The 25,124-nt window shown below is 38.7% G+C and overlaps 1 protein-coding gene across 2 annotated transcripts in view; it reads left to right on the top strand.

The window, feature by feature from the left end:
• PRDM5 (PR/SET domain 5) overlaps window positions 1-25,124 on the top strand; it is a 68,288-nt gene that overhangs the window by 32,333 nt on the left and 10,831 nt on the right. Inside the window, exons 9-14 of one of the 2 annotated variants that reach the window (XM_083862333.1) lie at window positions 543-627; window positions 5,373-5,464; window positions 6,882-6,975; window positions 8,016-8,176; window positions 9,669-9,762; window positions 21,089-21,174. In XM_083862333.1, the coding sequence (XP_083718459.1) occupies window positions 543-627; window positions 5,373-5,464; window positions 6,882-6,975; window positions 8,016-8,176; window positions 9,669-9,762; window positions 21,089-21,174 (612 nt within the window). Of the gene's footprint in view, window positions 1-542; window positions 628-1,855; window positions 2,014-5,372; window positions 5,465-6,881; window positions 6,976-8,015; window positions 8,177-9,668; window positions 9,763-21,088; window positions 21,175-25,124 lie in introns of both variants that reach the window. The other variant, XM_083862334.1, reaches the window with a different exon arrangement.

Raw genomic sequence — 25,124 nt, 5'->3', positions numbered from 1 at the left:
TCCTAAATGCTGTAATGTGCTGTGATGTTGAAAATGCAGTGTTTGTAGTTTGAGACAATGCTGCCCCTCCATTGTCTGGCCTCTTAAAAGCTTTAAAAAAAGCTTTTAAGAGCAGCCATGCTGCAAGAGTGTGCTAATACTTGTTTTTTAAAATTCTGACTGAAGCTATGAAGTGGTTTACTGTGTTACTTGTACATGTGTCTTGACTAGAAGAAAATGTCCTGACAAGTTAGTCTGCATTTGGTTTTTTAATACTTTCCTAATAATGATATTTTAAATGGATCTGATAGTTAGAAACAGAACAGAAACTAAACTTGCAGTATAGTTGTAATGATGATTTTTTTGCTGGCTGTTAGGAATTTTGACTGGTTGGGAGATGATGTTTTTCAGCAAGGGACAAGCAAGGGGAAGTCTCAGAATATTCTTAAGTACGAGTATAGCTACTGGCTAATGGATAGCTACATTCTATTAGAGAATTTGTCTGTGTAAGAGGTATGGTCTTGTTTTAGACACACATTTAATTATCATAATACATTTTGCAGGTCCATGAGATCTTTGAGTGTCAAGAATGTGACAAGAAATTCATTTCAGCAAACCAGCTGAAACGCCACATGATCACTCACTCAGGTAACATACAGAAATGGCACAGAGCTCTGTGTGTGTGGATGTGCATTTCATGGATGTGGAGTTTTACCTAGTTTCTTATGGAAGGCTCAATGAAATCTGTGTTGTCCTGAGCTGGGCAAGCCAATCTCAGGTTCCAAGGAAACTGTCCAAGCCTTCCAAAATTCCAGGTGGAGTGGTGTAGTCTTCCTACTGCTGCTTAGTCAAGCTGTCTTGTGCTAGCTGGGCCAGAGGAGGTCAGCGAGCTGGGGTGGGGCAAAAGGCTGTTACATGGCTTAGAGAGGAGGTGAAAAACCAGTGCCTGAGGTTTTATGCTGAGGAGAGGCTGGGAGCTGGGTGTGCTGTCAGTGATCTGTGCTACACACTGTGTTTTCCTGTTTGTCTGTGTCTGTGTTATTGGGCTCATAGCTTCTGCTCATGGGCCAACCCATCCACAGACCACCCACAAAGGTTCCCTTGTGCCAGCACGAGGCCACTGTGAGCTGGGAGTGTCCCATCTGTAAGGTTTGGCAGTGTGGCATGAGTTGCCTTTGCCAGGATTTCTGGTCACTGCAAATCCAGCGTTTTGTGTCCCTCACCAGTGATTAGAAACGTCAAGCAATACAATGGAAACACAAACATTGTTCTGTCAAATGCATTAGCATTTAAACAAATGCAGGTTTTTACAGCTGCACAGGCTTAGAGTTGAACTATTTTCTTGGTATCAGTTCACAGCAAAAGCTCATTTCTTGTAACATAATCTGTATCTCAGAGGCTCCTGGCTTTCTTTTGACACTTTTGGATGAGCATTAGTGCAGTTAAGTTGCAGTCACCAGTTGAAGCATAAAGGCTTTTTGCATAGGAACTTTTGGGTTTGGAAGCTAATATGTATATTGTTAATTAAGTTTTAAAACATTTAAACTGTCATGCCCTCTTTCACATTTGTAATCTGGAAACACAGTTTTCTGCTTTGAAGTCATTCTCTTTTGATTTAAGCTAATTAATCAGAGTTTAGTTTTAGCAATGAGTATTGCAAAGAGTGTGCCAATTTCTTGAGATACACCACGGCTCATCTTTTGTGAAGCGACTTAACTGTCTAACATAAAGGGCATTAGGTTTCTTTCTAATTGGTTTAATCTTAATTGGGTTGACTTAATTGCAGAAATCTCTCTGAGGAGATGACTGTCTCTGCCTTTCATCTTCTCCCCCTGTATAAACAGGAGATTAAATGTCCCCCGCTCATTTTCTGCAGAAAAACGCCCCTACACCTGCGAGGTTTGCAATAAGTCCTTCAAACGACTTGATCAAGTGACTGCACACAAAATAATACACAGTGAAGATAAACCTTATAAATGCAAGCTTTGTGGAAAGGGATTTGCCCACAGAAATGTTTACAAGAATCACAAGAAGGTAAAGCACTCTGCTGTTGTTGTTTACAGGTCTGCCAGCCTCAGATTTGCAGATTTTTTTTTTCTTTTAAGTGGTTCATCGTTAAGCTCTGCCATGCTTATAAACATGGGATTAAAGTATTGGAGAATGTAGTTTTAGTGTTCTTTGTTATATTCAAAATCTCAAAAGACTGAATCAATTCTAGTAAACAAAACAGTTAAATAAGCAGAAGTAAAGCACAGTTGCTTGGTTAAAACATCAAATAAATCCCATTTTGACTTTTTTGTTTTGTTTTTATTTTTTGCTTTGTTTTGGTTGTTTTTTTTTTTTTTTAAGTACTAGGTTACCAAGTTAATGTTACAGCTTTAAAGATAAAGATGACTTCAAATACATTTTTTTAAATAGTAATTTGAATAAAGCTGTGTGTAGTCCTCTTGCAGTCATTGTTGGACTTAGCAGCAGATGCATTCAAACGACACTAAATTTGAACTTGGTGCAGTGTTCACATATTAAAACAACATCAGAAGAAACGTTACCTGAAAAATAGACTCACAAAGGGATGTTCTGCCTGTGTTGATTGAAGCTCAAATCTGCTTGGCCTAATTTCTGTAATGCCTGTGATTGGTTTTTAACCTGGGCTTACATTTCTAATGGCAAGGCTCTGTCCTGGACTGCTGTTTCAGAATTACAAGACTGTTAAAAAAAAAAAAAGAAAAAAGAAAACAATCCCAACCCTGATATAGCCATACCGCCAAGTCTTTCGCAGTGTGGCTCATGTTATATTCCATCTGGGAATTTGGCACAGGATCTTTGCACCATCTCTTGCACTTGAAGCCATAAATCATGTAAGAGCAATAATAATGCCTCTCACAGGATGAAATGGTGATGACTGTCTAAAACAAGCAAGCGTGCAGCAGCCTGCTGAAGGCCAAGATTAGCTCCCATACATTATCTTTTATGTTCTAGAGTTTAAGAAAATGGGACAGAACCTTGCAGATTGGATATATTCTAAGAAAAATGTATAAAATATTATCCAGAAAGGTAGCTCTATATTTTAAATGAATATTTTTACGTGTTTCCTGATGTTAGCTTCCCATTGATGACTGGTAGGGAGTTGGGGTTGGAAATGGACTTCAGGATTAAGTGTGAAGGAGTAAACACTTTGACCCAATTCTGTGTTTAAACCAGCAGCAGCACCAGCATAAGCAAGGATTAGAGGCTCCACTTAATGGGAAAAATATTAAAATTTAGACAGCTTTAGTGGGTACCGAATTTTGACAGAATTCCTTAAAGCACGTCGGAGTGCTGGTTTCCTGGACCTGTTTGCACCTAGCACTGGCTGTAAATCAGCTCTGCTCTAGATTGAGAGAAACTTTTTCCTGTGTTTGCATAGAGATTACCCAAACAGCTGTGGCTGTTCACCCATCCATATGTGGGTCTCTAAATTCACTTGCTGAGTGAGGAGGTGAACAGAAGAAACAGGAAACTGACATGGATGGCCTGAGTGGCTTTTTAGACACACCTCTCTCCACTGAGGAAACAACAGGAGGAGAGGTGACAGACAGCCGAGGGGAGCCTGGATGTGTGTGCACAGAAGCCAGTTGTACCATACAACTCAAGGATGTGGTGGTTTGGGAGGCCAAAATAGTTCTGAGTGCCATGATTCTGGGAAGGCTGTGCCTAGGGAAAGAGAACAGTGGTTCTCATGCTTGTTCACAGGAATGCTGATCCAGGAACAGTGTGAATGTAAAACTTGATTGTGTATAACACTTCTATGTATTCCTTCAGCTTGGGTTTTTAGTGATTTTCAGATGTGTGTTTCCTCTAAGATGTCTTCTCAGGTTTATTTTCTTTTGGAAGAAGAGAATTGAACTCTAATTTCAGGGTGGAAAAACTTTTCTGAGTATCAGGATTAGGTTACTGGGCTAGTAGCAGGGAGCATAGATACCTGCAGTAGGAATGATGGGTATAGGAGTTAAAAACACTTAAATCAACAGCATTTGACAGAAAACACACCTTTTTTAAGTTTGATAGCAACATGCTTAGCCTTTGGATTTTACAGCAGGCTTGCATCCTTTTTATATATAAGAGAATACAGATACACTTTGTGCCTTTGAATTCTTGATTTGTGTTTCAGATGGAAACTCGTTGCTGTTGTTTCTGTAATTCTCGTTGTGGTTTTTTTATTAACCTGATTTCATGTTGGAAGTCTCAGAATAAAAATTGCTCCCACAGCATGTGTTTTTAAACATCTTTCAGATGTGGGTGTCTGTTGGGTCATTTCAAAAGTGCAGAAGGAGATTAGTTCCTCACATTTCACAGGATTTCACTGGCAGATACAGTGGAGTGGCCAAGAGCGTGTCTACTCTGTTCAGTGGAGCACTGGGATGTGAACCTTAACTCAGCACTTGTTGTGCTCTTAGAGGTGCACTTCTGAGGCTGGAGCTGTGGTGCCTCTGTGATCTGCTGCTCCTGCAAACAGGGGCTGCACTGCTCTGCAGAGCTGCATGTGCAAGCTGGCTTTGCCCCTTGCTTGGAGGTGTCAAGGCTGGCAAGTGTTCTGGGATGTGGAACCAGCTCAAATGTCCTCTGTGAGAGCTCAGGCTGTGACTTAAATGGTCATTTGAATACGGTTCCTTTTCTGTGACAAGGCTAGAGAGCAGTCTCTGAAATGAGGAGGCAAAAAGGGATTGTGCTACAGATAAAAGGAGTCACTTTTCCTGCAGGTTAGGCTGGGTGGGGGTGTGTGTTCTGAGCCTTGTAATGCAGATTACCTCCATGCAGGAGATATCTTTGCTCCATCTGGTCTTTTGTTGCTGTGTACAGAGGATGAGTTCAGAGAACAAAATATGAGGACGTGACAGTCAGCAGAAATAGGTCATCAGATGCAGGATTTTAAAGGGTTTATGGCTAATCCAGGGTTATTTCGTCCTGGGGAGCATAATTATTTGAAACAACTGTGTTCCATCAGTTTATCTGTTGGGAATAAGTAGCCTTGGGCTGGGCTTAAGCCTCCACAGATGCCTTGGTAGGAAAGGCTGCCATGAAATGCTCCCAAGGAGTCCGTCCTCAGTTGCTGGGATGATCTGTGTACCTTTGCATGTGGGTATGCCTAGTTAGGTGATTTTTTTTTTTTTTTTGTAGGGAAGTTAAGATGTGCAGATGAATCTGTGTATTTTGATCAAGAGATGAGGAGAGTATATATAAAAGAGATGCTGAGGAGGAGTTCTGTACAAATCACTGTGCTCTTCAGAACTGTCACTCGCTCGGTGGGTGTTCCAAACCAGGGCGTTTTTTTTAAATAAGCAACATGAATTTTGCGCTCGTGGAAGGTGCCAGATTGACAGCTCTGGAGACTGAACCCTTCTATTTATCCACAGAACAGGTACAGCACAGGCAGCAGCACTGCGAGCTTCCCCACAGTGTCTCGGCAATGTGTCCCAACCCTGTTCTGGAGGAACCCCCTGTTGAGGTGAGAAGGCAGTTCAGTCTCTTCATGTCCTGTCAATCCTTGGCCTCACTGCCAGGGGGGCTGAGCAGGGTCATGCCAGCTCTGATGGGACCCTGTAGAGTCTGGGCTGGAGCATGCAGCAGATTTCAAGGAACATGAAATATATTGCACACCTGTGATGGTCTTTCAGCAGCCTTTTTGCTTTCAGTGACTCAGGCTGAGGTCAAGGAATTGGATTTGAACCCAAGGCCTCCCAATACCATTGCAGGACACTCAGGTTTTGGTGCTGTGTGTATGTGAGAGGACGTTGATGTTAAAATCAGACTGGGTTTAAGGCCCTCAGCTAGCCTCTCAAGAATTAAGCTGTTTCCCCAGAGCTGAAGGAGTAGAATACCAGTTGTGTGGATTCTGGATAGCAGAAATAGATTATAAAAATGTATCTTGTACTATGCTAATATTTGCCCTTAGTCTACCAAATTAACTCATTTACCTAATTTCCTGCATATTATAAAACACTTACTGTCCATCTCCTTTTCCTCTGGGCACTCCAGTTTGTAATAAGGTTCTCATGAGCTAATAAAATATTCATATGCTGATGCTTTAAAAACCTGCTTTCCTTTGCAAAAATAGTAGGAAATAGGGTAGATAGTAAATTAATCAGTCCAACTTATTATCTACAGTGGGACAGCTTTAAAAACACTAGGAAACAGGGAAAGTGCTTTGGAATTTATAAAAGTAAAATAAAGCTGGATATTTCCCAAGCTTCGGAAAAAAAATTGCTTCAGCAACTCTGTGGTCAGGGAGATTCATCCAAGCGTAGCCTTTTATTTTATTCATAGATTTGAGGCTGTCTTTTAGCTACAATGAATTTTTCTACAGCCAACAAAAATCTTGGTACTGTTGCTTCCATGGCTTTGGTTTTTATCTGGTAGTTTTTGTTGTTTGGTGTTGTTTTTAAATAAAAGAAGCCATATATAAAAGTGGTCTCATGATTTGAGGAATTTTCTTTGCCAAATTTTAGGTGCTGTCTCGAAAATCAGATGGGTTTTACCTTAAAACTTAACCGACAAGGAAGGGGTTTGTATGAGTTCAACTTTAAAGGATTTATTCATATTAATAAGTGTTAGTGTTAGTTCAGTTGAAGCAATGCAGCTGACCTTGTAGTTTTTTTCTCTGGTTATTCTGTATTGTTATTTCTGTTTAAGTGCCCACTTCGTGTGACACTTGTGAGGACGGGGAAGGCACAGTTACTGATGAGCTGCTCTGCTGGCTTTAAGGATCCTGAATAATGGCACAATGATTGTTTTAGTTCTTCATCCCCTGGTGCTCCCAGTTGTGATATCCCCTCCTGAGTCCTGTCTAGAAATTTAACTGTGGTTACTGCAATGACAGCTGAAGGATTTCCATGAGCCTCTGACACGCTGTGTTCCATCCACAGACCCATTCCGAAGAGAGGCCCTTTCAGTGCGAGGAGTGCAAAGCCTTGTTCCGAACCCCCTTCTCTCTGCAAAGACATCTGTTAATCCACAACAGTGAGTGTCAGAGGAAAAACAGCTTTCTCCCTTCTCATATGTTACTGAGAAAAACAAACATGTGGCACCTTGCTCCACTCTGCATCTTGCTATGTTAAATTGGTAATAAGATTCAACTCTGTACCCAGGGATTAAAAAATTCAGAGCCAAATTCAAACCTTGCCTTCAGATACACTTAAATGCAAATCCAAATACACTGTAGAAAATCCAGCAATGAATTGAGGTCTGATGGCAAGAAATTTATTTCTGCATTGAGTGTGATAGTGTTTCCTCCATTTTAAGAAAGGACAAATGGAGACAGAGATAAGTTGGTGACTTGCTCAGCTTTTGTAGGTAATCCAGTTTAGAGCTTGACACTGAGATTGTCTCTCCTGTGCCAGGCCAGGCTCATGTTTGCTGCTTCTGGCATAGAACTGGAGCAGCTCAGAGAAATGCTGTGGCCATTTTCCCTCATGAGCAACTTTTCTTGGCGTTCTGTCCTTTTTTTAGTTGACCGTGTTAAGATTTATTCTTGGTGGAATTTTCTCCATCTTTAATACTTGCAGAGCCCTAGACTATCATTCAACCCTTTGAACATCAACAATTTAGATTTTAGAAAATGCTCATGATCTAAAATCCTTGTGGCTTAGAAGTCAGTACTTTGGAGAATGTTCACACTGGCATGACTAAGAAAACCACAAATCTTTCCTTTTTTAATCCTGCATAAGTGTTTCTGTTAGATGAGTCATTGGATTGGCATGTTTAGTTTGTTCTTTTACAATTATCTCTCACAGCTTCTGCAATTTTTTAAAGCATTGGATGTCATAATTTTTTCCCCCAATGCTAAATGTTAAAAATGATGAGGGGGAAAATGTTAAAAACCTGTTCAGTAATGTGTATTCTAATGAACAAGCATTTGCAGAATATCCAAAATACATAACTCACTGTGTATGAATTGTAGGTTTTCCTGAAACCTACCTATGTTTCTCTATAAACATACACTTTGACTTTTTTTTTTTTGAAGAGGATGATAGTTCAGGAAAACCTGTTTTTCTCTCTAGGTGAGAGGACCTTCAAGTGTGATCACTGTGATGCCACTTTCAAAAGAAAGGACACATTAAATGTTCATATTCAAGTTGTACATGATGGACATAAGAAATACAAGTGTGACCTGTGTGACAAAGCTTTTGTGACACCCTCAGTCCTGAAGAGCCATAAGAAAGTGAGTAGAATCAGCTGAGCATTTCTTCTGTGTCCTTTAGGTTGTGATTCAGTGTAGAATCCCCAGTTGCTTCTGCCTTTCTGGTTTTTCAGTAGAAAGCTGTGATTGTCATTATCCTGAAATGCTGATTGCAATAGTGGGGTTATTGGTGCCCAGCAGAATCCACAGCTGGTGCTTGGTACAAATTCAGTGTAGGTGCTCCAGCATCAGGTGTGTGGCAGGATGGGCCTGGCTGCACTGCTCTTACCACCCTCCTTTCCACCAAACTCTGCAATGGAATTGGGGTAAACTTCAGGGGGAGGCTTGCTCTCACTAGTTTGGCCTCATGTAAGATTGATGTTACCAGGGGACAAATGCAAAGAAAATAATTGAATCAAGAAAAATCAGCTGAGAAAAGTCAGTTCAGGTGTTGCCACCTAATTCAGATTGTGAGAATTCGTTTAAAAACGTCATGCATGTATTGCTTGCCATACAGTATGTGCTTCATATATGTGTATAAAATTGGAATTTCTTTTGCTTTGTGCTCCTGTCAGACTGGGACTGGCTGTCTTTGTGAGCCTTGTGGTTGTACCCTACTGCTCCCAGAAATCCTTTTGGTATTTGAATGTTAGGAGTGAATTAGTAGCTGTCTGCCTGGTATATCCCAGTGTTGCTGCTGGAGGTACAAATTATTTCCAAATAACTGTATCCTAATCAAGAGGAGTTTAACGTTCATATCATTATTGTCAGGGAATGAAAACAGTGCAAGTCCATCCAGAATTGAAATGAGATCTCATTTACTCTTGCTTCAGCTGCAGCATAAAATGTACTATGTGAGATAGGTTTTTTATGATGTAATGAAGCATTTTGTGTACTTTCAGTGTCTTTCGTCAAAGTAAGAATTAATTTCCATGTCTGAAGAGGGTCATGTGCTAGCTCAAAACCCAAATAGTCAGCTGCACATATAACTGAATGTGTTATCTTTCCTATCTCATTTGAATTAACTTTTAAATGAAGTCATCAGAAATTCTCCACTAAAAGAACAGGCACAGTTATAAGGAGAAGAGCACCACAGTTATAAGGAAAAGTAATTCAATACATGGATAAATCTTCAGTTCAGAATTGTGTGTTGAGAGTACAGAGTGAAAAATGATGGTGACCTTGTGTGTAATTGATTTCAGGGTGATCTTGCTGTTGACCACACAGGTGGTTGGATGGGAAAATTTGTAATTTTTTTTTTTTGTTTTGAAATAACTCTTCTTATATCAGTGAGGCCCTCTAGCCCTAAAAACTTGATTTCCAAACACAAACTGATTTAATGCTGGTGATAGTTACAAGGTTCTTTTCCTGCTCAATCCTCTACCACCTAGAGCTAATTAGATTCTTTGCCTGGTGTGATGGTAAAAATATGTACTAGAGGTAATAGCAGTCAATGTCAATGCAGTTAAATATTCCATATTTCACTTTTATTTAATGCTGAACAGTCATTCTTATCTCTCCCCTCCCCATGTAGACTCACACAGGAGAAAAAGAGAAGATTTGCCCGTATTGTGGACAGAAGTTTGCAAGCAATGGGACACTGAGAGTTCATATTCGAAGCCATACAGGTATTTATTATAATGACCAGAGAAGATTTTCTAAATCTGTAACAAGGTATCTCTATGTCCAGACTTTATCTGTCTACAAACAGGCAAATAGGTAGGCATAACACAGCATCTTTGTCAGACGTTTTGTCTGCTTAATGTGTGAAAGCTGTTGTCAGGTTTAGTTTTGCAAGTTTACACTTTCTTTCAAATAAGTGGCATCAGGCAGCTGGAAAGAGGTTTCTTTGTGGTAATTTGTTTCCAACATAAAAGGGTGTAGATTTGCCTTTGGCATGGCATTTTGTTCCCTCTGCATAACCAAGCTTGGTTTGCAGGGAGATGACAGTGATTTCTGTGTGCTGCTGATGTTACCCATCAGTTTGCATGGAGCAGAAAGTCTCAGCTTTTCAAACTCAAAGGATGACTCTTGGGAAAATGCTCTGGAGGTGTCCAAGTAAAAAATACTTTTCACATGTGTGCTGCTACCAGTTAGATTTCAGCTCTATCAAGCAGGCTTTCCTAAATTTAGGAGCTGTGCTAACATGAGTTTTGTGAAACCACACACCAGGGACCTCTAACCTGAAGTACAGAGCCCTGCAAAATTTGTAACCTCTATTAGAGGAGGCTGTGACATTTTGAACTTACTTGAAGCAGAAAGGCACTGAAGATTTCTAGTGCCTTTGTAAATTAAATGCAGGGGGAGAAACTGCCTTGCCAGGAGATGATACAGGTTGGAATTACAGCAATATGGACTGTGGAAACAATTGATGAATGAATAATGCTGCAGGAGGGAAAATTTCAAGGCCTCTTTTTTTACCTAAGAAGCTAGAAGCAGTCATTGTACAGTTACTAATTCAGGAAAAATGCCTTGCTAAATTCTTTTATAATGACCTGTGATAAATAAACTCTGATCCTTTATCCTTTCCTCTTTCAGTCTTGCTGCTAGTATAGTGTCAATTCCATTTTTGGTGGTTTGCATCCTTCATTGTGAGAATTAACCAAAATAGATTTTTCATGGTTGTTTCTGTCACTCTGTTACAGTTCCTGGCCAATTTTTGATTATCCTGATGAAAAATGGGAGGAAGTTGCTGCTAAGCTGTGACTTTAGGTTTAAAAAGAACATTTTTATTATATGGCAAAATACCTAATGTGAGGTTGAGTGAGAAAAATGCCATAGTTGGGTCCAAGTTACATTTCTGGGAAGAGGGTTTTGTTGGTGTTGTACTCGAAGGCACAAGCACACTGATCATGAGAGGAAATTGTTGTCCAAAATTCAGTGAGCCTGAGGAAACATGGCTTTTTGAGGAATAACTTGCATCATTCCCAAAGAACATAAGGGGAACTGCTGAAGGAAATCCAGGTCATCTGCAAACAGGATTAAAAAAACCTTGAGCACTTTTAAGTTCCCTACAATGTGAGAATCCTTGACAACTTTTCAAGGAATTTCTGAGCAATAAGAAATTTTCAGTTCATCAAAGAGTGGAGCCACAAACTTACTTTATTCAGAGAAGATTGTTTGGTTTCTAAATGTTGCAGTGATTAATACTTCAGGGTATTGGTAGCTGTTAAATTCTTTGTGTTTGAATGAATAATTTCAAAACTGTGCTGTCCTTTTTCTCTTTGGTCAGACTTCAAAGTATTATTTTGCATTCTGAGCTAGAAGTGAAACAAGCAGCCACAGTCTGTTTTCAGGAGATGATTCATCCTTCTGAATAAGCCTTGAGCTTTTGGTGCAGCTCAGCAGTCCACCATAAATGTAAATATCTCAAAGACCTCTTGTCTTAGTGATTACAGGTGATGAGGTTTGAGGTCTGTGTCCAGACATTTGCATTATCCCATTTTATCTTTGTGGTCAGCTAGACTTTGTTTTATTATCTACTTTGTGTGGGAGGTTTTGTTCTGTATTTACAAAATAAATTCGGGTAGAGGTTATTTTAAATGAGATTTATGCATCACATCTTGTCCTCCTTATATTCATGAAATTATTCTTTACAAAAGCTGAGGTTCTAGGGTACCTCTCTGGTTCTGCTTTGGAATTGTATTTTTGGTATGCTTAATAATCCATATAAAAAAAGAGAAGCTCAGTGGGGTTTTGTCTTTTATTTAATATGCAGCACGTGCTCTTAAATGTTCTTACACACAGACATGCATGCTTCTTGGATAAGCAATTTTCTTCCCTTTTCTGTGTTAGAATAAGACTCTGTAAATGAACCCAAACAGCACTTGGCCTTTTGCAGCAACTGAGCTGTTTTGGGGTGAGTGAACATGTCTGCATGTGCATGTACAGAGGGAAGGGGGTGATGTTTGCCTCTGAACCTGGAGTGTTGCTCTGTAATTCATCATCTGGGTTTCAGCCTTGGCATGACACAGACAGAGCTCTGCAGGTCAGCTGAAACACTAGAGCACATTCTCCCTCTCCTGCATCCTGTTGGTTTATGACTTCTTAGGGTCACAGGGAGCTGGGGTTAATTCAGCAAAAGAATCCTATGACTGTGATATAAATTCCTTGGCTTGTTCATAAATTGTAAAAGAAATCCTACGGTCTGTTCCATGGGCTTGAAACCCGGGGGCTGGGAGGTTAATTGCTTCCCTGAAGTTTTAAGCAACTTTCCATGTTAGCAGTTTCTGGCTGCAGTTTGTGCAGCTTCTCAGTTGCTTTATGCATATCTATTGAAAGGTGTTAATTGCTGTGGTGTGTGTGTGCCTGTGTGATCTGGGTGTAAACACCCACACATTTTATCTGTCTGCTGTTTATACTGTTGCCTTCCTAATCCTTGGGATGTAGCACATCAAGTTGTGCAACAGTGAAAGTTGTTCTGAAGTGGTTTATATTTGCAGGTAGAGTTTTTAGAGTTGCAGGTCTTCTTTTAGAGTTAGGAGGATTAAGGGATTTAACTGTAATTCTGTTCTTTCTATGCTGTCCTTTCCCTACTGTTATTTAAAGACTGATGAGGAGCAATTAATGACCATAAATGTCTTCCAGAAAATTACGTGCACATATAGGTTAAAATACAACCTTATTTTGCTTTTACCATCACAGTTAGTCCAAGTCCTGATAATAAGCCAGTAAGATAACTGTAGCTTTACATCTGTCCTGGATGTTCTCTGAAAAGATAAATTTTTCAATTTTATGTCATTTGAAATCTATGACTTATTGTGTCATTCTTATATACTACATGCTCTACTGGGTGAAAAAAAAGCAGCTTTGTTTTTTAAACAGGGGTTGAGAAGGTTCTTTGCAAATTTACTTCTATGTGCATAGGTAAAAGGTAATACCAAAATTACATTAAAACAGCAAAAAGCATTTGGACCACAAACTTCTATATCCTTTGTGCCAACAGGTTACTCTTACCTTTTCAATTTATAGAAGAAGAGATTGCTTTATAAGATTTCAAAAATATGTAAGTTCAGGTGCTGACGGCCTTCTTGAAATACTTCCTGTACTGAGAGCCTGATGTTAGGCACTTAATTTTGCCATTGTAGTGTCATTTCTACAATTTAACCAAGTTTTTGAGCATACTTAACAACCCACTTAAGTCTTAACTGTATAAATGTCTAAGTCCAAATTTTGCATTTCTAAGACAAAATTCCTGGGCAAGCAAAATATTAGTGGTGGAGTTATAGTAATAAAGATTTTTGGTTTTTAAGTGTAGTTCAGTCATCTCTGAACACAGAAGAGTTCAAAGTAGTTGAAGGAAGTAATGAGTTCAAGTACAGGATAACTTTAATTTATTATGGTGTAAAATACATCACCAAAGGTTTCATAGCTAAACAAGCAACTGTTTGTTCATGTACAGAATGATGTACAGCCAGGATCCTGATTCCAGCAGATCTTCTGCTAAATTGCCTTTCAAGTAATTTATATTTTCTTACATAGAAAAAAACATAAAAGGCAAACTTGAAGGAACTTCCTCTCATATGCCAATGGAGTATGTGAAAGAATGTATCTGTATCTAGTCAGTGAACAGCTTGCAAATGTCTACAGATAGGTTCTTTCTATTAATAACTTATAAATGATCCCTCTTTTATCTACTCAGTTTAAAAAGGAGCTTGCAGAAGGCCTCAAAGGGTAAGGATTCTGCATTTCTAAACCTTTCAGTTTATACATCGTTGTCTTGTTTATCTCTAGACAACAGCTAAATCTTTAAGAATACCTGTAAAGTTTCATGCAGCTGTCAGCTTCTTGTTGTCTGTACCCATGAATGAGGAAATGTTCTTTTGAGGGGTAGATTATTTGTGTGAGACACCTTTAGATAAATGAGTTACTGATTGATTATTGCATGTTCTTTAAAAGACTTAGTTGACCATTGGGTTCCCTGAAGTAATAGGTGTTACATTTTCCATTCATAGAGAAATCAGATTGTTTAACTCCACTGATAGCTGGAAAGAATGGAACTGGTTTGTTCTTTAAAGTCATGTCTGGTTTTTATTTATTGCTTAAAATTACTTAATATCTTGATATCACTGTACAACTGATGAGAGCCTGTAAGTAAGTAATAATGGTAGTTCACGCTTTCCTGCATGGATTCAGATAGTCTTCTTATTTTGTAGGGTTTTTTACTAGTCTTTATGATTCATTTGCATCCTTATGATTGAGTGGCAAATAACCTATATCTCAGTTATATCCATGGTAATTTTGATGGGCCAGATAGGTCAAACATTTTGTTGGTCTTAACTAGAAATAATCTGAATTCTTTGACTAAACTGTAAACTTTGCAGAAAACAAACCACCTCAGCTGTGAAAATACCACTTCCATACCTCAAAAATTAAAGCATGGAGCAATACTTAGAAAAAGACAAGTAATAGAAAAAAAAATGTTTCAAGCCTTCTGGTTTTCCCTTATTTTTAAAGAATAGGATTTAAGATTTTTTCTTATTAAATGTGGGACTATTTTTAAGTGGATAGGAAATGCACGTAGTTGATTTACATGAAACCAATTCTAGTTCTCCCTGGTGCCTGGAAAATGAGTGTTGGAGCTTGGTTAGAAAGCATTCACAAATACACAAACTTAGAGTTATTCATCATCAGTGAGGAAACAAACCACCTGAAAAAACAGAGGCATTTAATCTCTTGTCTTCAGAGTCTGCCAGAATTGAATGTTGGTTAAAATGAAGTAAGAAAATGTCTGTAATTGCCCCATACCTGAGGAGTGTTTCCCAGAGCACAGGACTCTTCCCAGAGCAGAGTTATCTCTTTCTTCATCTGGCCCACTACGAGTATAAAATTACCTGTGCTTTTGGTGTTTCTGGGTCTTGTCTCAGTTGATGTCCTCAAGTATTTTATCTTTCAGATCACAGAGTTACTTAGCTCTTGGCATGAGAGAGCTGTTCCTGTGTGGGGACTTCTGTACCTTCTCAAGTGCTAAATTTGGAGTGCTTTAGTGGCTGAGAAGAAGGCAGGCCAGGATTTTGCACAGGCCAGATCACTTTTTATTGTCTAGTCTAGATTAAGACTAGTCCAGATGTCCTAAGGAAATCAGCTCACTGCTACAGTTGGCCAAGCTTCTTGATTGCTCTTCCGTTCTTTTCCCTCCCTGGAATCCCTGGTCAAAATTACAGAAATGCCTGAGAGAAGCAGGGCATTCAGTGCTTTTGAAGATGCTACTCAGGATGTAGAAAATAGCCACCTCTACACAAGGGGAAGTTCATTATTTTGAAGAGGTGTTGGTTTTTTCACAGGCCTGCAACACCAAAGTGGTGAAATTTACTGAATATTTTCTTGAGTTGTAAAATTTTGATCTTTACTCAGTGGTTGGTTTCCTGGCATTTTCTACTTGAACTTCTATTGGAATCACTGGGTTCATTGAGTTCCTGTTTAATTTTGTTTTTAATCCTAAGGAAGTCCCTTTCTGTGTGGGAGAAATTCAGATCTGTGTATTTTAGGTTTATTTGTGTTTGTGTGTACATATTTGCATAGTGCATTAACTGAATAATGTTCAGTTAAGGACACAAAGTTTTTAATTGAATGGGAGCACTGTTTAAGGGCAAGAGCAGCTGAGGATAAATGTATGGAGCTGTCAGGTGCCCTCTCTGGCAGTGTTCTAAAGCAGATGTCACAGATTATGATTTTGTTACATCCGTTAACCTTTTGCCCATCCTTACTTGCTGATGAATGCTGTCATCACCCCAGATTATCTCTGACTAAAAAAGGCCCCCTGAAATTCCCATTCCGGGCTGTCCTGTGGATCATCTGGTAAGGAGTGTTAAACATGTGATCCAGATGGCCTCCAAATTCCTCCCCAGGTGAACTGTGCTCATTCCACCACAGCTGGGCAATGGTGGAAGCTCCCTTCTAATCCTCTCTCCTACCCCAGGCTTGAGTTAGGACTGGAAAAAGGGTTACAGTTTGCTCTAACTGTTCTGAAAGCTGATATTTTGAAATAATGCACGTATATGTGTTTGTACAGAAAAACATAATAATTTTTATTTAAGAAACAACCTTGTAATCTCAATAATGAATAGTTCAGTATCTGAAAGGGAGGTATATCTAGAACATGGGAAATGGTCTATGGAACAGTCTGAGGGACCACATTGCTGTTACTATATTTGTTTGTTTTTGTAAAGAAAATTGAAGAGAGGAATTCCTTGAGGCTGCATCTGCTGCACGTGCTCTGCTGTTCAATGCAGTTTGTTGTGGGCCTTTTTCTGATGTTTGTGAGTGTTGACCAAAACCATTGATGCTGAATACCCCAACTGAGCAGCAACATATTAAAAGTGTAAGAAAACCCCCACTTTGATAATTTCACTGTGTAAATCAAACTCTTCATTCCTTAACTGAGCAGTTGAGTTCTGATAAAGACAGCAAGCCAGGGAATCCTGCTTGGAGGCTAACATGAATACCCGAGAATTGTATTTGGGTGACTAAGCAAGCTGCAGGGGAACAGGGGCTGCAAACAGGACTGCAAATTTCACAGGTGAAATAGAAGTAATGCCTGGGTATGGTTTGAAAGAGCAATGAGTCTATTCCTTTGGCTTGCTGGCTCTTCAAACACTTTTGTTGCAGTCTCTTCAGAATAATTCAGATATTTCTCAGTTGGATGTTTCGCTTTTCATTTTTTCTCATTGGATGGGAATGCATTTCTCACCTGTAAAGTACATATTTGCTTAATTTTATTTGAGATCATTGTTTTGAAGTAATCACTAACATTGGTGCTTCTATCAGGCTTCCACCTAACTTGAGAAACACCTTTTTTTGGGGGGGCTCAGCAAAATATGATGTGAAAATAACAATGCATGTGACCAGTTTGATGAACTGTGTCAAAGTCCTTACTAAATGTCCAGCTGTAGCCACTGAAATCTTGAAATCTTCAAAAACTAATGTGTGTATGGATTTGCTTCTTCATTGTTTTGTGTCTGAGTTTGGGAGATCTATGTGCTAAACTCAGTGTAAATCCTGCCTTAGAATGCCTCTGATTGCAGATGTCTCATGGGAAACTCTCCTGAGTCAAACCAGAATCGGAGAATCTGGTTTTAACTTCTGAAGCTATGTTAAGGTTCACTAGGTATTGTGATCTCAAGCTAGAGATGGTGGAGAAAAAGAAATAGTTCTGTTATGACATGGTTTCAGATCAAGATCCTGTATGTTTTTCAATTAGGGAATTGTTTTTCATAATCCTTGTATTAAGGTTAAATTTATTTTTATTATGTTAAAAGCTTTGATTTTTTTGTTCATGCAAAATCTGGAAGTAGAATGTCTAGACTTTGAATTATGCTAAATCCACTGCAATTTATCCCAGGATTATTTAGTTGGGGTTATTTGTACAGAAGTGCCATTAATGTGTTGAGCAGTTTGTTCTGGAACAGCAGGGACATGACAATCAGCTGTGTGGGTAGGGGTGAAGCTAACAATTCTTACATTTGACTTGCTTCACTGGTCTGTTATTTTAATGAAATAAATAGTTTTGTTTAGAGAGCAGATTTTAAAAACACCCAAACACAAAAATATTTCTATATTTTATATATATAGCTATGTATAAAAATGTGTTTATATAAAAATGCAGAGTGCAAATGGCAGAGTTGTTAATTGGCATTGACTTAAACTAAAGTGCACCCCCTCTTAGTATGGTGTTACCAAAAATTGACACCATCTCATAAATGTTCTTCTGGCTGCAAATCCAAGAAGAAATTGTAGTTTATCGTAGGGGAAATCACTTTCTTGCACTTTGGTTCTTAGTAACTCTTTCTTGTGAAGACAAGAGAAATAGATGTTCATGACTTGCAAGATATTTAATTTGCTTGTCTTGGTAGCTTTTGCTCTTAATCTCCTTGTTACCAATCCATTCATTTTTTGATCAGAGGAATTTTTCTTCTGGAAATCTCCACAGTTTCTTGTGCACAACCTGAAGTTTTACTGCCATGTTTATAATGGGGTTTTGGCCGTCCTTGTCTGGCTGGAGATGGATGGGAAAGCGCTGATGGAAAATGCCACTTTCCCAGGAGCTTTTATCACATGGCCCTTGCTCTCCAGTTTGTCTCAGTGACAATTCTAAACTTTGTGCAAGCACAAACCCCTCTCCTTTGTGGACACTGGCAATAGTTTTCTATGAAATGTTGCACTTCAGCAAGCCTTCATGTATGGGAGGAATATTTTTGGCATTCATTCTCTCAAATCTGTCTTTACTTTGTTGCCATCTTAGGATAAGAGGAAGTTAAACTGTTCCTGTTTATCTTACAGGACTTAGAGTGGGACAGAGTGTGTAAGTCTTCTCTTGGGGAACACCTGTTTCCCAATAGTCTCCTTGAGGAATCTGGAATCGTTCTGATGAGAAAGTGACTGGTAGCATGAATAATGTTTGCCTAGGCTGGCTCAGAAGCAAGGAAGGAAGTTAATATGAACCCAAGATAGAGAAGGTGATGTGTAGAGTTGTAATAATCTTGCCAGATCTGCTGTCCACAAGACCAGATATTTAATCTAAGTTATCTGGGCTCCTGAGGCAGTAAATAGCAAAAAAAAAAAAAAAAAAAAAAAAAAAAAGCATTGTGAGAGGGCAGTTTATTCACTTCTGAGACAGACAACAGAGAGCAATTAGTAATCAATTTCTACTAAGAAACTTGCCTGTTGCTAGCACAGCTGTATTTTAAGTGGCCCACTCTTAGTTTTGTAAAATCCTAAAACTTTTTGAGGTAGAAGATAAGTTACAAGTTGAGAAGATATGTATGCATGGGGTAGATGCTTGTGTAAGAACCAGGACACTTGAATAAATTCTAAGCATGCAGGCTCCAGTTGGTGAAAGAAAATAGCAAAAAGAAGAGCAACAGTAAAATTACTTATGAACATCTTTTAAGTAGTTTTACTGGCAATTATTGACACAAGTGCATGGGAAATTTATATAATTCAGAAAAACAAGATGGGCTCCTAGCTTGAATGTAAAGTTAGAGCTGGCATTCTGTGTTACTTAGTAACCCTGAGTTTTGGAGCAGTGAAAATTTCTGACGGTGGGCAGTTTGTAACAGCAGCTCCGAGCCTGATTTTTTCAGGTGTGACACGTGGATGTGGAGTCATTGTTGCCCTCTACTGGCCTCTGCTGAAAACTCCTAAGGCTTTACTCATCAAGCACCGTGGTGTCCGTGGTTGATTTCGGAGAGACACTGTTAATCTGTTTCAGACAAACTCAAACCCATCCTTTGAAGGCAGAAGTCTTTCTCTTTAAAGAGACTTGAGGGTGGGGGGTAGAGGGAGGAGGGTACAACTCCTACCTGTCATCACTCATCTGCTTACAAACTGCTGAAAGCTTTAAATTCTCCATTCAAAAGCCCCCAGACATAAAAATGTCAGCTGGATTAATTAAATGTTTGAGTACTGACAACTGTTGGAGTGTTTGAATTTCGGAGGCATGAATTAAAGGCATCGAGGGTCAGGAGAGAGAGGATCATATATCAAACTGCTCAGTGAAAACACAGCTCTAACACAGAGATTGTTGTTATCGTCAAAAAACAAAACAAACAAAACAAACAAACAAAAAACAAACAAAAACAAAAACCAACCAAACAAAAAAACCCAAACCCCAATTCACACAGTTGTGCTTTCAGAGAAATGACAGAACACAAGAGAGAAAAATATTTGTGTTTAAAAGTGCCTTGCTGGCCATTCTTGTGCTTCTGTCATTCACCATTACCTATACAGGCGTAAAAGACAGAAAAGAATAAAATAATCTGTCTACAAAATAGGGGAGGGTAGGACATCCTGTTCCTTAAATAATCATCTCACCTCAGGTGCCCTTGAATCTTGATACAACATGTGGATATGGAGATTTCATGTCCAGCAGTTGGGATATTAGTGAAATAGTCTGGTTTGGTTTGTTGTTGGTTTTTTTTTTAAACCGTAAAATGTAGTTAATCTTACTTGCCTGTTTTAGAAGATCGAGTATGAGTGTTAGTAAGTGCTTGACATCTGGTCTGTGTTAAATCTATACCTGCAGAAATACCTGTGTGAGAAGATATGTTATAAAACAGGCTTTGCTTAACTTGTGACTAACCTTGATTTGAAAAGATACTTTCAGCATTATGGTTGTGTAGAAAAAAATCCATTTTGTTAACAGAAAATTTTCTATCACAATTTTTTCAACTGTGTTTTGTAATGGAAACAACCCGATCTTTGCTTTTCAAGTGTATACAGGAACAGGAGGTAGTAGACTGAGATTCCAGTGTATTGCTGCTTGAAGAGTTAAAAATTAACATACATTTCTTCCAAATGATGGTGCTCGAGAAACTCTTTACTGCTTCTCTCTGAACAGTTCAGTATTCACATTAGACTAATGTGAGTCTGGGAAAATCGATGCCAAATGACACCAGTGTAATGGAGCATTAAACAAATACCTTTCAGATATAGAATGCTGTGAGGGAGATGCTGAGATTGCTTCTATTGCAGTTATAAATTGGGACACAAATACTGCAGAAACTTTTGATTAACCAGCTTCTAACATAGATACAGCATTATGAAAGAGTGGATTTTATTTTCCATTGGGATTCTGACACCCAGAGGCCTCTAGTAATGACTAGATGTGAAATAGAAAAAAATATTTGGGAGGAGTTAATGCCTAACCGTAAAAGCGACCATGTGTAAATCACTGTAGAATGTGGTTTGAGCAAGGGCATTAGGTGTTTTCTTTCTGGTTTTATTTCCCCCAAGATTGTCTGTGTGTATTCATATATTGTAGTGCAAAATCAGTCAGCCAAGTGGAATATTTTGATCCAGTGCTGCATCCTCTCAGGCAGGATTATTTGTAATTTTTCTCAGGTTTAAATCTGTTCTTTGAAGAGAAAAGCAGTTCAGTTTGACGAAGAGCTGTGCTGCAAGGCCTTCATCCTCTGAGGGCACATTTCTGGGTTCTGATGCTTCTCTTGTTCTCAGGTGAGCGTCCCTACCAGTGTCCTTACTGTGACAAAGCTTTCAGCAAGAACGACGGCCTGAAGATGCACATCCGCACCCACACCAGGGTAAGCCCCACACAGGGATGAGGGTTTATGGTTCCTTGAGGATCGTCTCTGACTCGTGTGCTGAAAAGTAATTAATTGCTGTTTGTGGAGAGATTAGGCTCTGCCAGCCAAGATATTTTATACCTATCAAAATTAGGGGCAAAGATTTAAGTCATTAACTTACAAACTCTAATTAGAACTCCCTTACCTTCTATTTTTCCTATGTTTGATTTCTTTTGTGTTGAAATAATAGCTTTACTGACCTCTTCATTTAACCCGTGGTTATTTATAGATATAAATTGTTGTTGTTTACAGACTAAACAGTTCTGTAAAGGCTTCACTGTTATTGAAACTTCAGTATCCAGTGGTTTAAGTCTTACAGTGCCTGTAAAGTCCAGTCATTGTGAGCTTTTCTAGAGCCTGTACTTTATTAACTGATGGCAATTTTTACATAACTTTTGTTTAACTGGGAGCTGCTACAGCTCACAGAGATCAATGCAGCCTTGAGGACAAAAGCAAGAAAATTCTGCATCTACTGGGGAATAGGAAAGGTGACATTTAACTTCGTAGTCTCCATATGCAAATGGGCACACAGAATTGCTTTCTAAATAACTAAAATTAAAAGCTGTTTAAATTTCTACTGTTCTATGTGGGTCTTGAGCATATTAACTAGATATAACATATTAGCATATTAACATATTAGCATATATAACATATGTAGCATATTAACTAGAGGTTCTAGATATAAAATTGTAGCTTTTGTACCCCAAACTATACAAGGAATCAGTAGTTTGTGCAGCACTTCTTGGTAGTTCATTTGGAACAGGCTAGTCCCATGTTGTTAGCTGTTTCTCCTTTTTTTCCAGCTGTTAAATCACTTTAAGAAGTGCTATAAATTCTTTTCTGTTGTTACTGTCCCCTCTAAACTGTGTTTGCACTGGGAGAAGTTTCATGACCCATCTAAGTTCTACATGTCTGTGAGGGGTAAGCAAGCTCTGGAACAGTGCCAAATTCAATTTTTTTCCTCATTTTCCATACAGTTTGAGTAAAAACAACAAGTGTCCCCAACCTCCACAGGAGAAAAATAGAGGAAAAAATAATATTAGGCTTTTAGAGTCTACAGTGATTTACACCATGTGATGTTTTCTTCTAAGCATTTTTTAGCTGATAGGAGAGGGAGGAGTTAGGAAAATAAATTTTAAGGAGTGGATATTTCTTTTTAATAGATGTAGGCACTGTAATTAAACAGGCTTTGTGTTGCACTAAACCTAATAAAATTTGGTTTAAAATGTCTCAGGAAATGCTCTGCTGTACCATGAAGGCTAAATACAATCCTTAGAAGTACTAAGAACTCAGTTCACACCAAACGTGATCTCAGTGTTTCCAAATACTTGAAATGTGTTCATCATCTACATCTGAAAGGTCACACTTCAGATTTTTTTGTTTTGGTGTGTAAAGGTGCTAAGCAGGCTGCTGGTCATCCCCACAGCTATGCTATAGAATTAAAATATGTAGGCCAAACATGTTTTTTTTAAGACTTGATTAGATTTTGGTTCTTTTTGTGGTGATGCTGCTTCTATCCCAAAACTTGACTGTGAGACTCACTCATATTTGATTGCCATTACCTTGTTCCTTTATTTCCATGTAATTTTATTTTTAACTTTGAGGTTGCAAGAATCAGTACTGATAACATTATAGCCTGTTGATATAATCTTGCATGTCTCAACTTTCCCTCTTCTTCAGAGTTCACCTTATTTAATATTTAAGTAGAACTGGACAGCTAAAAAATCAAGGGTGGTCTTAGTAGGAGGAGAAAAAAAATTGGCTAGAATTATTAAGAAAATATTATTAATTTAATAATTAATATTATTAATAAAAATAAGGGAAAACAAAGTTTATTATTGACTTGCATGGATTTTCAAGCTAGAAGGAGGAATTCTGCCTGAGTCTGTTCTACAGAACATTATCCATGAAGATAATAGGATAGGATAATAAGCTGTTCTTTTGTTGTTTAGGTGAGTAAATATTAGTGCAGGTACAAGGTAATAAATATGTATTTTAGCTGATGTGAAAGAAGAGAGTGGTGAAGGGAATTGGAAAGGGGGGATAAGGAAGTGAGGGAGGAATGATACTGAGAGGGAAATGGGGAAGACACCATTATTTACAAGAACTCTTGTGCACTTGGCAAGAATGCAAAAATTTATTTAATCTTAGTAAGAGGTTGATGCTTGTCAGGAATGCAGGGTACAGGAACGAAACCAACCTCCTCTGGACAGAGAAAACAGCTCCTGAGCTGTTCAGGTGTGTCTTTCTTGAGCTGAGGACTTGTCGTCTGGGTCCTGGCTCTGAAGGAGATGTGTTCTAACTGCACCATGTAAGGACTTCTCCAGGGAAGAGAGAAACCTGTGCAGAAAGATTTTGAGACCCCTGAGTGCAGTGCTAATGCACTAGGACTTGTTCTGTGTTTCTAGGTATTTAAACAAAGGTGAGCTAAAGATTAGGAAATAAAAAATGCACTGTGTTTGCCAAAGGGTTGGGTCCTTCTGTCAGTTCTAAGAACAAATAAAACCAGGAAGTCACACTTGAAATTTCTCTTTTCAGTCATCCCATGTTTTGACTTTTCAAAACAATGTAAGGTTGTTGGCTCTTCCATTTTTTTACCCTTTCCTACATATACATTTTATTTGAAATTTCTTTTTGCCTGCAGAATCATTTTTGAAAGAAAAAATAGTGAGATGTATAAATCCTGAAGGTGTTTTGGTATCAGCTGGACCTAGCAATGTGGAAATAAACACAATTATAGCACCCTTCTGCTATGGCTATTCTCATAAATATCTTGAAATAAAGAATCTGATCTTTTGGCTGGAAAGTTTGTGAGGTAGCTTAAAAGTAATGCTGTGACATTCACCAAAGACAGCAGAGATTAAATCTCAGTATATTTTACCACTGGGCTTAAATGCCAGACCTGATGCTGGGGATCGGGGAGGGCTGCTGGAGAAATCATTGTAGAAAGTTGATTAAGGTCTGGCAGCTGCTGAAGTGAGCACAGCCTGGGTGGTCACAGGTGTCAGCTCCGGCTCTGGAGTGAACAGAGAAGGTAAGGCCAAACCCCTGCTGGCCAGGCAGGGCAGAAAACACCACCCACCTGACATTAAATGTCACGCCAGTACTGATTTGTTTCTATGAAACTAAATGTGTTTGCTTTATGATTTGATGGCTTTGGTTTTTTGTTTTTTTGTTTTTTTTTTTTCCCCTTAAGGAGAAATAGGACAGCCTAGGGAAGCATAAATGAGGAACTTACTGAAGTTGTTGATGAAATGAGTTTACAGACCATATCAGCTTTGAGGCAGTTACATGCACATTTCCAACCCTCACACTGCAGGAAACCCTAAGGCTTTGTTCAGTGCCTGACTTAACCTTGCAACGTTTGAGCTTAAACATATGGAAAAAGTTTTGTGTGTTACAGCAATGGAAATGGTAATGTTTGGAAAAACAGCCACTGATAGGTGCCCAGGGTTGTTGTCATGTCAAATTGATGTTTTCATTACTTCCGAGAGTGGTGATTCTTTTACAGTTGGATTCAGTGATGGAAAAAGGAAAGAGTCAAAGCCATTTGAAAATGGCTTTTCATCACTTGATTTGAATATTTCATATTTACATGTAAAAGATATATTTAATTTTTATAGCTTGTTTAAAAATCTGAGTTCCAGTGGGTGGAAGCTGCCAGCCTGTGCCTAAACGAGGTACATTTCTGAGGTAATTTAAAAAGTAGAGGAATTTCAGTGTATCGTTTTTGTTTCATGAATAAGTGCCTACTATTTTAAAACGCATTAATATTTAAATCCGTTTAAAACCACGGTCTGTGGGGAAATTAACCAACCTTGAAATAGTTTCAAGTGTTATTTATGAATTTCATGGGAATAAGGAGAAATCGTGGTGAGTATGGAAGTGAGGCAGTCTCCTGTAGAGGA

Source organism: Zosterops lateralis (assembly GCF_965231275.1).
Source record: "Zosterops lateralis genome assembly, chromosome: 5".
In the NCBI taxonomy this organism is placed as follows: Eukaryota; Metazoa; Chordata; class Aves; order Passeriformes; family Zosteropidae; genus Zosterops; species Zosterops lateralis.
Note: the sequence above shows the minus strand (reverse complement) of the source record. Positions and strands in the feature narration are given on the sequence as shown.